This window comes from Populus nigra, chromosome 7 (genome assembly GCF_951802175.1).
Source record: "Populus nigra chromosome 7, ddPopNigr1.1, whole genome shotgun sequence".
Lineage (NCBI taxonomy): Eukaryota > Viridiplantae > Streptophyta > Magnoliopsida > Malpighiales > Salicaceae > Populus > Populus nigra.
In genome coordinates, this window is record NC_084858.1 from 8,012,516 (window position 1) to 8,029,228 (window position 16,713).

A 16,713-nucleotide genomic window follows, 5' to 3' on the forward strand; every position below is an offset into this window, starting at 1 on the left:
GTGCATTTTGAAGCTAGTGTATTTGTGGTAGAACTAAGCAATTGTAATATGGTGTTAGGGGTATAATGGTTATCCACATTGGGTGATATAGTAACTAACTAATTATAGATTTTTTTTACTTGACAATTTCAAAACATTTTACTAAAAGAGATAATCCTAGCCAAGTACAGTTTGTGAAATTTGGACATTTCAATTATGTGTTGGAAAGTCACTCATAATTATCTTATATTAGTCTATGTAACCTGAGACTCATTGATTGTGTTAAGATTGACTTGCAAGTGATGGCCACCACCTTAACACCTTAGATAATAGGAGACGCTACCTTGGATAACCTACTTGAATGTTATAATGATATGTTCAGGGAAACATATGGGTTGCCATCTCCAAGGATACATAACCATGTTATACCTCTTAAAAAAGGAGCCCAACCTATCAATTCAAGACCCTATAGGTATTATGGATTATAAAAGGACATTGTGGAAAAAATGATTACTAAGATGATGGAGTCTAGAATAATCTAGCCTAGTTTAGCCCTTTTGCATCTTCTGTTGTCCTGGTTAAGAAGAAAGACAATTCATAAAGACAATATATGAATTATAGAGCTCTCAACAAACTAATAATTGAGGATAAACTCCTAACACCTTTAATTGATGAACTAGTAGAGGAATTGGCAGGAACTTAGTTGTTCTCCATGATTGATCTCAAGTCTAGCTACCACCATATAAAAATGGCTTCAGAGGATGTATTGAAGATAACTTTCAGAACTCATAATGGTCACTATGAGTTCTTAGTCATGGCTTTTAGGCTAACCAATACCCCAATTACATTATAAAGTTTGAATGACTTCTCGAGACCTCATCTTAAAACGTTTGTGTTTTTTTTCTTTGATGACATCTTGATTTACTATCACTCAAGGGCTGAACACTTGGAACACCTAAGAACAATGTTTTAAATTTCTAAGAACATATGAATTGGTGGGGGAAAAAAAAGCAAATGAATATTTAGCAGTGATAAAGTGGAATACCTGGGGCATATTATTACTAGAGAAGGGGTTTTTATAGATCCATAAAAGATCAAAGCAGTGTTAGATTGGCCAAAACCAAAGATTGTCAAGCAATTGCATGGCTTCTTGGGTCTTATTGGTTACTACAAAAAGTTTGTTAGAGGGTATGAGTCTATTTGCAAACCTTTGACTCAATTTCTAAGGAAAGGTAGTTATGAATGGAATTTAGAAGTAGAAGATGATTTTAATTTGTTGAAAAAAACCATGACCAGACTTTTTGTTCTTGCTTTACCAGACTTCAACAAGCAGTTTATAATTGAGACAAATGCTTCTAAAGTAGGAGTTAGTGCTGTATTAATACAAGAAAGTCATCCCTTGTCCTATATTAGCAAGTCATTGGGGGCAAAGACAACATGATTTATCCATTTATAAGAGGGAAATGTTAACTATTCTATATGCAGTAGTCAAGTGGAGACACTATTTATGGGGCAGGAAGTTCAAAATCCATACTGACCATGTTAGTCTCAAATATCTCTCAGAATATAAGACATTCCACCCTTCTCAAACCTATGGTTAGCTAAATTGTTGGTTTTTTATTACGAAATTGAATATCGAAAAGGAAAGAAGAATATGGCAGTAAATGTTTTATCAAGGACTGCTATTTATGAAATATTTGTTATGGTGGTGTCTAATGTTTCTACAAGCATCATAGAGGAAACACAAAAATCTTGGGAACAAAATGAAGTTGTATAAAGTATCATAAGAGATATACAAAAGAATCCTACTTCTCACTCATATTATAAGTGGGTGAACATTCATCCGAACAAGAAAGGAAAAATTATTGTGGGTAATGATCCTGATTTGTAAAAAAAAAGCTCATTTCAATATATCATGATATTGCAATGGGAGGATATTTTAGTATTACTATAACTACTAAAAAGATGAGAGACTTATTATACTGGAAATGATTGCAAAGATAAGTAAGACAATGTGTGAGAGAAAGCTCGGTTTTCTAGAAGAACAAATCAGAAAATGTATTACCACCTGGTCTAATACAACTATTTCCCATCCCTTAAGCTCCTTTCACATATATCAATATAGATTTCATAGAAGGTTTACCAAGATCTAATAGAAATGAGATTATTTTTATGGTTGTGGACAAGTTCAGCAAGTACTCTCATTGTATGGCTCTTTCCCACCCATATTTTGTCACTACAATGTCTATTGCATTTATGGATCATGTCTACAAACTACATGGTCTCCCTACAACAATAGTAAGTTATAGAGACACTGTGTTTCTAAGTTAGTTTTAGAAGAAAATCTTTGTCTATCAAGGAGTTTAATTGCACTATTCTATGGCCTACCACCTACAAACTGATGGACGGACCAAAGTTGTTAACAATTGTTTGGAAAACTATTTGAGATGCATGATTGGAAGCAATCCAAGTCAGTGGTTAAGGTGATTACCATTAACAAAATGGTGGTATAATACTAACTACCACACTTCTATAAAGGTTACTCCTTATAAAGTTTCGTACAGTCAGACACCACCTTTACATATTCCTTATTTCCATAAGGATTGCAATGTTGAAGTAGTGGATAAATTGCTAACTAAGAGGGAAGACATGTTTGATATACTAAAAAAAAGTCTTAGGCAAGCTCAATATAGAATGAAACAATTGGCATCAAGAAAAGGAGCGAAAGAGCATTCAGTGTGGGTGATTTACTCCAAATCAATGGAGTTTGTCTCATTAGATGCTATAAACATCTCCCTAAAGAGATAATATGGTTTTCTTAGCATGAATGCTCTTTGAAATCCTTACCATCTAATTTTCACTTGGAGAATCTAGTCATTATTAACACATAGTGCAATAACATAAAAATTTTGAAGGTACTAAATATATAGAATGCCCCCACATAATTATTTCTAATGCAACTTAAATTTCTTAAACAACTTTTTCCTTTTCATTGTTATTTTTCCCTTATTTTCCTCACTCCTAATTGACAATCTCTCGAGAAGCTGAAAATCCTCAATCTTAGTTATTCTAAATTTTCTATAACACCGAACTTCCAAGGGCTCTTTAGCCTTAAGAGTATACTTGAAGACTATAAAAGTTTAGCTGAGGTAGATCAATCTGTTAGACATTTGTAGGAACTTGTTCACTTGAGTTTGAAAGGATGTTACTGTTAGGTTTCCTAAAAGACATATACATAGCAAAAATAGTAAATTTAAAATTTTTCAAGAGACTCAAGGATCTCATTAGATAGATGTAGAGTTATTTAGAGTTTATGCAAAGAATACCTAAAGATCAGATGTTCTTTTTGGCTTTAAATATTTGCTTTAAGGCTAGATTATCGCAAACTACAAGTTGTTCAAGTGACTGGTCTCTAATGGTAATTCACACAAATCACCCTAGAGAAATCTCATAAAACCTTTTAGGAGAAAGTAATTGTTATACCTTAAAGTGCTAGTTTTTTTTTTTTCGTTTGTGTTTTAGGTATTTACATAATATACTTTTCTTAACATTCTCTTTTTTCATAAGAAATAAAAGACATAACATTCTATTTATTGGGAAACCTAAAAAATATCCTATAAATGATAAAATACCAACTTGCCTCTTAAATAATATCATATATATTATTTTAGATTATAAATTTATTCAATCAAGTCTCTACTTGATTTTTCTAGATTTAGAATTATAACTCCTTATATTAATTACATTATATTCCTCCATTTCTAAAATTTATTTAGAATCATTCCATTTTAATTTTTCACCAATGGTTTTTATGTGTATGACCCATTAGTTTACTAATAAGTTAGCTCAAATATAACTTATAATCTTAAATAAAATAAAATGAGATGATTATGTATATGACCCATTAGTTTACTAATAAGTTGGCCCAAATATAAACTATAATCCTAAATAAAATAAGATTAAATAAATCACACAATTCAATCTATTATCAATTCAATAATTGATTGATTTATATTTGAAAATCAAGTACAATATCTAGCAACATGTTATAATTCTTTAAATATTAAGAAAATCATAATTTATTTGACTTAACCTTTTAATTATTTTGCATACTCGCATGAAAGAAATGCTCACCAATCCTAAGTGCATACGTTTGAAATGAGGAAAGACCTTCTTTGATAATCCTTGTATAGTCCCCATTTGAGCCTAATGTTTTTCTTAAGATAAATTATCTTGGTTAGGATTACACCCCATACTAAGGGAAAGTGCAAGAGATATACAAGAAACCTCAACGATTGAAAGTGCCCAAACAACATTGGGGGACATGAAAGAAAATTCTTAATGATTAAATGTGCCCAAACAAAGTTAGGAAGGATGAAGAAAAATCCAAAAGGTCCAAAAGATTTGAGCTTTCCAAAATAATTGATATGATGATGCTCAACCAAGTAAAGAAAGAAAAAAAACAAACAAAAAGCCTAAGCCCGACACTAGGGGGCACGATAAATCATTTTGGAGATAAATTCAAATGACAAAAGGTCAAGAAACAAGCACTAGTGATCCTTAGTCTTGAAATCCTTTAAACACCTTTTAAGTCTACAAATATCATTTTCTTTATAACCAAGAGCCCAAGTCTACATTACGTGCCAAATCAAGCCTTTTTTTTTATCAAAGGCAAGCAATTTGGATTGATAGGCAATGCTTTCCCACGTGAAACAAACTCTATTATTCATGCAAATAAAATGAATGTTTTGAAGACTGGTTCTTTAAAACTCTTAGATTGAATCTTGAACCAATTTTACCAACAAAACATCACTGCACATTTTCACTAAAAGCAAAACAAATTTTTTTCATCACTTCTGAAACCTTATCCATAGGAATCACTTGAACTTCTTCAGAACTAGTTTGTTTTACACCGATGTCAAAATGATATTTGTGTCTGGAATCACTTTGAATTTCCAAAAATTTCACATGAAAACAACTCCTTGTAAAAAAAAAACCAAACCTACCTTCACATAGCTTCATAAAAAAAAAACCCAAATTGAACGTTTAGTGGCATGATCAAGTGAGGGCAATCCAAAAACATACGGTAGGACTGACTCTATGATTTTCTTTTTAAGAAAATGAAATGTAAGGCAGAGCTGGTGACCCTTGAGATAAAAGTTGGAGGACAAAGAAGTATGGTGATATCAAGCCCTTCCTAGAGGTCAAGATCACAAAATATGACTTGAGTAAGCAAGAGTGAAAAGGCTATCGAAGTTTACTACCAAGACTCAAACTTTTGAGAAGAGGAAGACTTTATAAAGACAAGGGAACCTATATTTCTCAGGTAAGTATACATTCATATTAATCATAATGCATTGCTTTCAACACTGATAGATCGGTGTTTCACCATATTTCTCAGGTAAGTATACATGCATATTGATAACAATACATTGCTTTAAACATTGACAGATTTGTGTTTCACCATTATCTCTTGTGTAGAGCGTTTTCTAACCCTACCTCCTTTCGAGTGCGTCTTTGAGCCCTCACTTCCTTTTAAGTGCATGTTTGAGCTCTCATCTCTTTTCAAGTGCGCCTTTAAGCCCTCACCTCTTAGGTAGTGTATTTTCTAACCCTACCTCTTTTCAAGTGCATCTTTGAGCCCTTATCTTTCAGGTAATATGTTTTCTAACCCTACCTCTTTTTAAGTGCGTCTTTGAGCCCTCATCTCCCTTTGAGCCCTATCATGTTGCCACTTTCAAAACTTCACATTTTTCATCTGCGTAGGTCACCCATTACAATGAGACCATCTTTTATTTGGGTAGATCACTCATTACAATGAGACCATCTTCCTCTAGGTAGGTCACCCATTATAATGAGACCTCTTTTTCACATTTGTTTCCATTTGGGTAGGTCATCCATAACAATGAGATCATTCTTCAATTTTTTATTTTTTTCCATCTAGGTAGGTCACCCATTACAATGAGACCATTTTTTATTTTCTATTTGGGTAGGTCACCCATTATAATGAGACCTCTTTTTCACATTTGTTTCTATTTAGGTAGGTCATCCATAACAATGAGATCATTCTTCAATTTTTTATTTTTTTTCATCTAGGTAGGTTACCCATTACAATGAGACCATTTTTTATTTTTTATTTGGGTAGGTCACCCATTACAATGAGACTGCTTTTCACATTTTTCTTGGGTAGGTCACCTATTACAATGAGACCACTTCATACTTATTTTCCACCTGGATAGGTCACTCATTACAATGAAATCACTTTTTCATATTTTTTTTCCATCTGGGTAGGTCACCTATAATAATGAGACCACTCTTCACTTATCATCCACTCGGGTAGGTCACCCATTACAATGAGACTACTTTTTTATTTTCCATCTGGGTAGGTCACCCATTACAATAAAACCGTTTTCACTTATTTTTCATCTGGGTAGATCACCCATTACAATGAAACAATTTTTCATATTTTCCAACTAGGTAAGTCATCCATTACAATGAGATCGTTTTTCACATTTTCCATTTGGGCAAGTCACCCATTACAATAAAACCACCTTTTCATTTTTCACCTGGGTAGGTCACCCATTACAATGAAATAATTTTTCATATTTTCTAGTTAGGTAGGTTACCCATTACAATGAGACCATATTCCATATTTTTCATATAAGCAAGTCACCCATTACAATAAGACCACCTTTTCATTTTCCACTTGGGTAGGTCACCCATTACAATGAGTTCGTTTTTTATTTTTTTTTTCTGGGTAGGTCACCCATTACAATGACAATTCTTGAAAAAGCTTCACATTTTTCCATCTGAGTAGGTTACCTATAACAATGAGACCATTTTCCACCTGGGTAGGTCACCCATTATAATAAGATCGTTTTTCATATTTTTTTTTGGTAAGTCACCTATTACAATGATAATTCTTGAAAAAGCTTCACATTTTTTCATACATAGAGTTTAGTTGTGGTTAAAGGGATTTCAGGTTGACTAGATGCATATAGAGTGTTGGTTCTAGTTAAAGAGGATCGCTAGATAGGATCTTAAGTTAACCCAACCACACACAGGTTTTAGCTTTGGTTAAAGGGAGTCACTAGATGGAATTTCAGGTTGACCAAGCTACACATAAAGTTTTGATTCTGGCTAAAGGGGATCGCCAGATGGGATCTCAGGTTAACCCAACCACACACAGAATATTTTTTAGGTTCTGATTAAAGGGAATCACCAGATGAGATTTCATGTTAACCCAACCACACATAGAATATTTTTTAGGTTCTGGTTAAAGGGAATCACTAGATGAGATTTCAAGTTAACCCAATCAAAGATAAAATTTAGAGGATCGCCAGATTATGATATAAGAATAATCGAGTTGTACATAGTTTTGATAATTGGTTTCTGGTTGAAAGGGATTGCTATAAAGATAAAGTTTTAGATCAACCAAGATTTGAGAAGATCAGTTTTAGAAGTTCAGTTTTGTTTATCTTTACAAAACTTACTACTCAAAGTCTCTAATTAAATGAAATCTTCTAAGTACATGTTTGGATCTTTGATTAGACCTTGTTTTCTTTGCTTGTGCAATGGCTCCATTATTATCATAGTACAAGGCTACTGGATCAACAGTGTTAGGAACCACATCTAATTTAATGATAAACTTCTTGATCCAAACAACCTTTTTTATAGCCTTAGACACAAAGATGTATTCAACTTCAGTTGTAGAATTAGTCGTGGTCTTTTAGTTGGAACTCTTCCAACTAAGAACAACACCATTTGAAGTAAAAACATATCTTGATTGAAATTTATTGTTATCAATATTTGATTGAAAACTAGCATATGAAAAACCATGAACTTTTAGTTCATTTCCTCCGTAGACCAGAAAAACATTCTTAGTTCTTCTTAAGTACTTAAGAATATTTTTAACTATCTTTCAGTGACTCTCACCTGGATTAGATTCATATCTACTCATTATGCTCAAAGCATAAGATACAACTAGTCTTGTATATAGCATTGCATACATAATGGATCCTATAGTTAAAGTATGGGGAATCTTTTATGTCCTATCTCTCTCAATTGGTGTCCTAGGACACATATCTTTAAAGAGATGTATTGCTTGCAAAGTAAGTAAGTATCCTCTATTGGATTCTTTCATGATAAACATTTTTAGCATATTGTCTATATACGTGGATTAAGACAATCCAAGCAACCTTCTAGATCTAACTTTATAGATCTTTATTCCCAATATATAGGTTGCTTGTCCCATATCTTTCATGGAGAAATTCTTGGACAATTAGATCTTTACTAATTGGAGTAAAGGAATGTCATTTCCTATCAATAATATGTCATCTACATATAATATTAAGAAAATGATTCCACTCCCACTAACTTTTTTTTTATAAACACAAGGTTCATCCATATTTTTTATGAAATAAAAATGTATGATTATCTCATCAAAATAAATATTCCAACTCCTCGAAGCTTGCTTAAGTCCATAAATAGATTTTTGTAGCTTGCATACTCTGTTGGTAAAATTCTTAAATTCAAAACCTTTAGGTTGTGTCATATACACATCTTCATAAAGATTCTAATTCAAGAATGTAGTTTTGACATCCATTTGTCAAATCTTATAATCATGGTATGCAACTATAATAAGCAAAATTCTTATGGATTTTAACATAGTTACCAACAAAAAGGTTTCATCAAGGTCAACTCCTTGTTTTTATCTATAACCTATGGCAACTAGTCTAGCTTTGTATATTTATACATTGTCATCCATAATAGTCTTTCTCTTAAAAACCCACTTACATCCAATGGGTTTTACCCCTTCAGGTAGATCAACCAAAGTCCATACCTGGTTGATGTTCATGGAATCCATTTCAATATCATGACTTCAAGCCATTTTTTAGAATCAATCTTATATATTGTTTCCATATAGTTTGTTGGCTTATCAAGTATGAGTAACTCGTTATCATCAACTTCCACAAGAAGTTGATAACTCAATTATGTATGATGTGTCCTACTAGACCTATAAAGTTCTTGTGTTTCTTGAGTTTCAGGGTGAACATCAAATGTTATAGCCTTAGGCTCTAGTTCATTTGGATGTCAGTTTGTGGTTTTTAATTTTATTAAGTTCCATTTTCTCATACTACTCCTTTCAAAAATAAATTCTTTCTCTAAAAAGAAAGCATATTTTGAGACAAACACCTTTTGCCTAATAAGATGGTAGAAATAATATCCAACAGATTCTTTTGAATATCCTACAAACCTACAATTATCTGACTTAACTCATAGCTTTTAAGATATTATACGCTTCATATAAACGTTGCATCCTCAAATCTTTAAGTATGATAGGTTTGGTTTTTTACCATTCCATATCTTATATAGAGTCTTATCAATAGATTTTAATGGAATCTTATTTAAAAGGTAATCAACAGTTTGTAGGGTATAGCCTCATAAATAAGGTAAAAGATTTGCATAGCTCATCATGGATTGTACCATATCCAATAGAGTACGATTTCTTCTTTTAGAACTCCATTAAGTTATGGTATTCCAGGAGGTATCCATTGTGAGAGAATCTCATTATCTTTTAGATAATCTTGAAATAATTGGCTCAAGTATTCACCACTTCGATCCGATCGAAGTATTTTGATACTCTTTCTAATTTGTTTTTCAACTTCAATTCTGAATTCTTTGAACCTTTCAAATGATTTAAACATGTGTTTCATTAAATATACATAAACATTTCTAGAATGGTCATAAAAAAATATAATGAAATAAGGATATCCATTTATAGCATGAATTGTCATTGGTCCATATTCATTTATATGTATTAGACCTAACAATTCTTTAGACCTTTCACTCTTTCCAGTAAAATGTGTTTTGGTCATCTTACCTAATAAACAAGTTTTATAAGTTTCATATGATTCATAAGCAAAAGGATTAAAATATCTTTCTTTATGTAACTTAGTGATTCTCATTTCATTAATATGACCTAGTCTACAATGTCATAAATTTGAAAGATATTGATTATCTAATATATTCTTCTTATTATTTATAATGAACTTGGGCATTTCAAAATCAAATATATACAAACAATTTGTATAATCATCATATCTATAAAAAAAAAAACATCATTATTATAAATAAAAAACAATATTTTTCCTCAATAATAAATTTAAATCCATTCAAAGTTAAGTTAGAAATGAATATAATGTTTCTAGAAAGTACTAGAACAAAATAACAAATATCAAGTTCTAGTATAGGTCCACTTTGCAAAGTAAAATAATAAATTCCTAAAGGTAATGCAACAACCCTTGCTCTATTTCTAACTCGTAGGTCCATTTTGCCTTTATATAGTCTATTATTTTTCTTTAGTTCCTGTATATTATTCCAAATGTAAAATCACATCTGGTATCCAATACCCAAGAACTACCATGTGAAGTAGAAAGATAGTTTTCAATTATAAACATACCTGAAGTAGAAACTTTAATAAGTTTCTTAGCCTTCATAATTGCAAGATACTCCTTGCAATTCCTCCTCTAATAGCTATATTTCCCACAGTGATAATAAGTACTCTTGTTTTTCTTGATGTCCTTAGTAGGCTTATTTAATTTAGATACAAAACCCTTATTATTCTTGTTCTTCTTCTTAGGCATTCTAAAAAGAATGAATTAGGAGAACAAGACATTTTTCTTTCTTGTGGGCTCCTTCAATATTTTTAAGTATGTTAAGCAATTACAGCAATGTACTATCCAACTTATTCATGTTATAGTTCATAATAAATTGCAAAAATCTTTGGAGTGATTATTACAAGACCAAGTCAGCACTAATTTTAAAAATAACACAAGTTATCTTGAGTCTTTTTATTTATTATTCTTTGTTAAATTTAGCTTTTTTTAGAATGAATTTTTAATTAATTACTTACATATACTTATTTCATGATATTTGGTTTGGTTTGCTTTCTTGGTTGTTGCTCAAGCGCTGCATGCAACCTCTTTTGTTGTCATCACATAAACAACTATCCCGATGAGCACTTTCTAATATAAGGCTTGTATCCACAACAAAACAATAATAAATATTTAATATACTATTGTTTCTTTTCTAATATAAGGCTTGTATCCACAACAAAACAATAATAAATATTTAATATACTATTGTTTCTTTTTCTTTTTAGTATGATATTGATGACTTGATATTTTAAAAGTATTTCTCTAGAATGCATTAAATTTATTACTTCTTGGTATCTTTTGAGCCAATGAGGAGGAGTTCGCAGGGTATTACGAGAATTAAGAACGAAGATCCGACCATCTTGGCAAATGCAATAGAATCTGATTTCATGACTGTACTCAAGAAGCATTTGGTAAGAACTAAATGCACAGTACAGTCTTGTACGTTAAGAATACAGTCTTTTCTACTTTTTTCTGTCACACTTATGGTAAATTTTAGGTAACACTTTCATGTACTTAAAGTTTCATGGTACCCAAGAATGACTATCAATCCATACTCTCAGATGCGCTTCAAAAGAGAGAACATTACAGAGGGAATCACAGTTTTTTCCAGCCGTGATGAATGCCCACTAAAACTGAACACAACATAGATTATATTGAAGATGTGACTGAATGAGGCTTGTGGCATGACAGCAAGCAAAAGAGCTACAGCATTCCAGTGACTGAAGCTGTCAAGATTTATGATTTACAATTGCTAAATAGATTCTCAATATATAGAAGCCTCTTATTCTAGTTGTGCAATTGGCACATAAGTGAAAGAAAACAACTACATTATCTCAACCACAGCTCGACTCAGAATTTTTCCCTGGTTAAGGTCCTGGAATGCTTTGCTTGCCTCCTCAAAACCATATTTCCTTGTAACAGCATCAGTAAGGTTGAATATACCTGATTCTGCAAGCTTGACCAATTTGGGAAGATCCTGTCTTGCCCTTCCTCCATAAGAACCAATAATTTGAATCTGTTCCATGGGTTAAAAGGGAGTCAAAAGTTTTTCCATACGGGACCTTGCAGCAAACCAGCTGGAAACTATACTCAAGATCGCTAAATATTTAAAAACAGAAATTCCAGATAAAATGAGTGAAGGACACCTTTCAGAATCATACATGCTGCTAAGTACCACAGATTAACTAAATTAACATTCTATTCTACTTGCAGAACATTTTCCTTCATCCATCTTAATAGGGAAAAACCAAATTAAAAGCATATGTACATTGACAGAAATGAAATGGTTTTATTGAAAAAGTTTTCCTGTGAGACATTGTAGCGAAACCAAAAATTCATGGGTGGAAATATGATACTTTTCCGTAAATACACACCTTTCGACGGACCATATGATTGATATCTATCTCCCCTACAGCACCAGCCTGTGAAAGTCCAATCATCACAGCTTTTCCTCCATCTCTAACACTCTGTGTGCACTGCGAAAATGTCAGTGGTTTGCCCAAGGCTTCCACAGCAATGTCCACACCTCTTCCTCCAGTTATTTCCTGGAAAAAAGAAGCAAATATCATAATTTAATTTCAATCTATTTACAATGCATGACCGGAAGCGCAACACAATCAGAAGACTGAGTTCTTGAAAAATACTTGAACACCACAATTTGGCAAAGGTAAAAATGCAAACAAAAATTATGGCTGGTTCAAAGCAAATCAAACTAAACAGTCCATTGGGCTTACGAAGAAAACATAAAAAGTTCTGAACTTTCCATTCTTTTAGAGCCCGAGGCTATTTCATGTCACATTCATGGCACAAAAATTGGGAAGAAAAATAAACTGGGGAAGACGCTGAACTGGAGATCAAGTTCCCTCCATGGATACATGAGCTCCCTCACTCACTTTATATCTTTTTACTCACCACTAAAACTGCAAAAAAGCTTTGGCAAATGGCACTTTCATCATGAGCTGGGAACTTTGGCAACTCATTCAGCAACTAAAAACTAAAGGATATGATACACACCTTAATCCTTTTGATAGGATCTTCTTTTGTTGAATTTATAGTGGCGGTGGCACCAAATGTCTTAGCTTTCTGAAGTTTTTCATCCTGAACATCCACGGCAATAATATCAGAGGCACCAAATGCCCTTGCTATCTGCAAACAACTGAAGCATTTTGTCTTAGTCATTTGTTATGCAGGAGTTCACTAAGATAGAGTAGCATAGCACCATGAGTGACCATGGCTTCAATTTTGACAAAAGAAATCTTTCAGATTTACATCAACGGTTTGAATCTCTGCTGATGTTTTATTCTTAATTGACATGGTGATGCTATGTTATTCATTTTCATGGGTTCACTTGTTAGATGAGCAAAGTCACATATTGAGCCCCCCCTACATGCCATTAACTTGGGGATCTTGCATTGTTTGTCTCTTCATGAAAGTTACAATCTAGAAGTGTAGAATTGTGTGTGTGTAACTACAAGCACTGTTCAGGAAAGGCCAATGCAACCCTTTTTTGGGACCCAAAATATAAAACAAATAAACAAAACAAACAACTTTATGTTGTATGAGAAGTTTTAAAGTGTGCATGTAAAGATTTATAGGCCGTCACTATGAACTGATTTTGCACATTGTTCCTTCCTTGAACAACTGGAATAAAATTAGCTGACATATGGCTTTATGATAGGTCACAAGCTGCTTGCCACTAACATCAAATGACTCTGCAAGTTGGTTGGTAGCATCTTTTTCATTGTTAGTTATGTCTTCTGCCACACTTTATCACATTTATAAATGCAGAAATCCACACATGTGACACACATGAGTGAAAATATGGGACCTATAATATATGTATGCATGTCTCTCTATGTAATGAATGAATGTGCATACACAAACATGTAAAATGTGGACGCAATGTATGTGGTACTGAAAGCTATCTAATCAATATAAAACATTTTCTGTTACCTTGACCCTACACCCCCAACTCCAATCACAGCAACAGAATCCCCAGGACGCACTTCAGCTGCATGAGCCATAGCACCATAAGCAGTGAATACCGCACACCCTAAAATTGCAGACTCAGCATATGGCAACGAGTCTGGTAATATCGTCAATGCATGTGCTGGAACAACACAGTATTCAGCAAGGCCTCCCATGCTATACATGAAAACTGGCTTTCCTACATGATATAACATTTATTTAGTGATCCAATAATAATGATTATATTCCAAAAGCAATAGAGAGATTCTTCCCCAAAGGCCTTAAAAGAGAATCTCAACAAGACAAATTTATATGGCAATAGAGAAATAAGAAAATTATTAATACCAGAAATACAAGAGTGTGCTACCACAGAGGTGCATAAGTGCTGATCCAGTTAATCCAAACTCACACATAAAAATACATGTATCAGTGTGTGTGTGTGTGTCTGTCTGTCTGTCTGTCTTTGAGAGGGATATAGAGAGAGTGTCAATCTCATGCGAATATATAATCATCCTAAGAAATTATGACCAAGTTTGTATAACAGAGTATAGACCAGCAATGTGCCAAATGCAAGTGATGCATGGAATCACAGAATCTCAATTAAAAATACTAACATTTAATTAGATTGAAAATGAATAAGCACTGCATGAACATTAAAATTATACTGTCTACCACTCAATTGCAGCTAACTACACAGTGATAAAAAATGGGTCACCCGCTATCACAATATCTAGGTTCATTGAACCAGTGGTACAGTAGACTAGTAAAAATAGATGTGCAGATACTAACATGTTTTAATTGAGTTTAGGGTTTTCTCCCTTTTATTCAGTTTCTATCTCCTATAGAGAATTCAACAATCTTCTATCTCTGTTCCTGCCCCAGTCCTAAATCACTTTGATGCCCAATAATCTTGAGCTTGAATGAATGGAACGTATATTTTACTTATCAAAAGGGCAAAAAATGTTTCCTCGGCATAAACTAAATGATGACTTAATTGTTGAGTTTGCATATCGTAGGGGATGTGAAAGTTGTATTGGGAGCATTACAACAAGTTGCAAGCTTTTCCTTTCAAGAAAAATGACAATTTGGGAACTTTAATGAAAAGAACGTAAAATTAAAACAAAAGTTCATTACCACTGTTACGGAGGAATAGTCGAGTTTCACCATCGTAAAGAGTTCCTTTTGCTCGATTATAAGCGAAAAAATCCTCACATAAATCATCATGGCCCTGATTCCCAACTCAGAAATTTATCATATCAGTATCTTCTTAGCCAAATTTTATACGTTTTTGCTACTTTCCAATAGCCCTTGTTATGACATCAAATAACGATAAAAAAATGAAGCTATACACGCAACTATAACATTACATCTCAAAGTAATCTCACCTTCGAACAGTAGAAACAGTTACCACAAGGCATGATAAAAGCTCCAACAACATGAGAACCAACTGGAAATCTGAGAAAACAAAAAAGGAAAAAAATTCATAATTCGCATTACTACATCTCCCTGCATGATAAAGAACCCATTTCCACGTAAAATATACAATCCTTTTCAAATAATTCCAAAAGAATCACACAAAATCATTAAGAAAGCAGACTTCATTTCACTTGATACTATTTACATATCTAATCCATGTACCTTTCAACAATTTTTCTATCTGTGAGCTCCGCATGTTCCACAACTTCCCCGGTGATCTCGTGACCAATAGCACAAGGACTAGCAAATGGAATTTCACCCTTTATTACATGAAGATCAGAATGACAAACCCCACAAGCTACAACCGTAAAAGATTAACATTAGCACCGAAAACCAAATGTATACGCAAAAAAAATACCATAAATAAGAAATCAACTGATCAAATAATCACCTTTGGTCTTAATAAGTACTTCTCCAGCTTTAGGACGAGGAATATGAAACTCTTCCATGGTAAGTGGCTTATTGGGCTCCCAAAAAACAGTTCCACGCATAAACCCACCTGAGCTTACATGATATGAGCTCTTTGAAATCTTTGTAGTGTCATTACCATCAAGAGAATTGATCTTGGCACCATTAAAACCACCACTATGATGCAAAGACTTAGCAGTAGTATCAGCCAGAAACCAAGAAGAAGGTAGAATATTTAATGGTTTCAAAAAGAGGAGTTTCTTGGTGATTGATCTTTGGATCAGATGAGAGATACCCATGTCTTGAATTGACAAAAAAACAAAAAACAAAATTTTGCAATTTTAGAAGAGAGTGAAATGAGGAGAGTGAGTTTGCGCTTTGGACTTTGTACTAGGTTGTAAGGATTGGATTAAAGACTGCTGATTAGGCAGCTTGATGTGTTGGTTTCTCTGCCAGGTCATTAGTTTAATTTTATCCAAAATTCCAAATTATGGTTCAACCATCACGAAGGACAGTTAGAGGCTGTTTGTCTACGAGGTTGTGTTTTATTTAAAACATAGTTTTTAATCATTTGATAAATAATTAATTGTTCTTTACTGTGCATGGGGTCCACATATTTTTTGCGTTTAAAACGCTGGAAAGAAGAAGCAACGAAAACCTGCTTTGCATGCACTGTAAAAACCTGCAGACAATGCAATTCACTGCTGTTTACAAGTGAATTGCACTGTTCACGTGAACAGTGCAATTCACGCACTGTTCATGTTTTTTTTTTTTAAGTGTGTTATTGTATTAAATTTTTTTAAAAAAAACTAGTTTAGAGAATTAAATTCATTCGCGATGTGAACAATATTTTTTTTTCAAAAAACTTGTATAGAGTGAATTAAATTTACGCGCACAGTAATATCAATTTTATATCGGATAATATTTTATCTAATTTTATTAC

The 16,713-nt window shown here is 33.0% G+C and overlaps 1 protein-coding gene across 1 annotated transcript; it reads right to left on the minus strand.

The window, feature by feature from the left end:
* Nucleotides 1-11,546: 11,546 nt before the first annotated feature.
* On the minus strand, nucleotides 11,547-16,148 carry LOC133699078 (uncharacterized). The gene is made up of 8 exons (XM_062122215.1): nucleotides 15,754-16,148; nucleotides 15,525-15,660; nucleotides 15,272-15,341; nucleotides 15,021-15,114; nucleotides 13,872-14,085; nucleotides 12,933-13,074; nucleotides 12,293-12,463; nucleotides 11,547-11,934 (listed from the first exon to the last, which is right to left on the minus strand). The coding sequence occupies exons 1-8, from the start codon at nucleotides 16,067-16,069 to the stop codon at nucleotides 11,743-11,745; spliced, it is 1,335 nt and encodes a 444-aa protein (XP_061978199.1). The 5' UTR covers nucleotides 16,070-16,148; the 3' UTR covers nucleotides 11,547-11,742.
* Between the last annotated feature and the right edge of the window lie 565 nt (nucleotides 16,149-16,713).

Excerpts from the sequence above, each read along its gene's own strand:
- LOC133699078 (XM_062122215.1), bottom strand. The coding sequence starts at position 16,069 with ATGGGTATCTCTCATCTGATCCAAAGATCAATCACCAAGAAACTCCTC. Across the intron at positions 15,342-15,524 it reads GATAGAAAAATTGTTGAAAG|ATTTCCAGTTGGTTCTCATG; the intron begins GTACATGGATTA and ends TTGTTTTCTCAG. Across the intron at positions 12,464-12,932 it reads ATCCTATCAAAAGGATTAAG|GAAATAACTGGAGGAAGAGG; the intron begins GTGTGTATCATA and ends TCTTTTTTCCAG.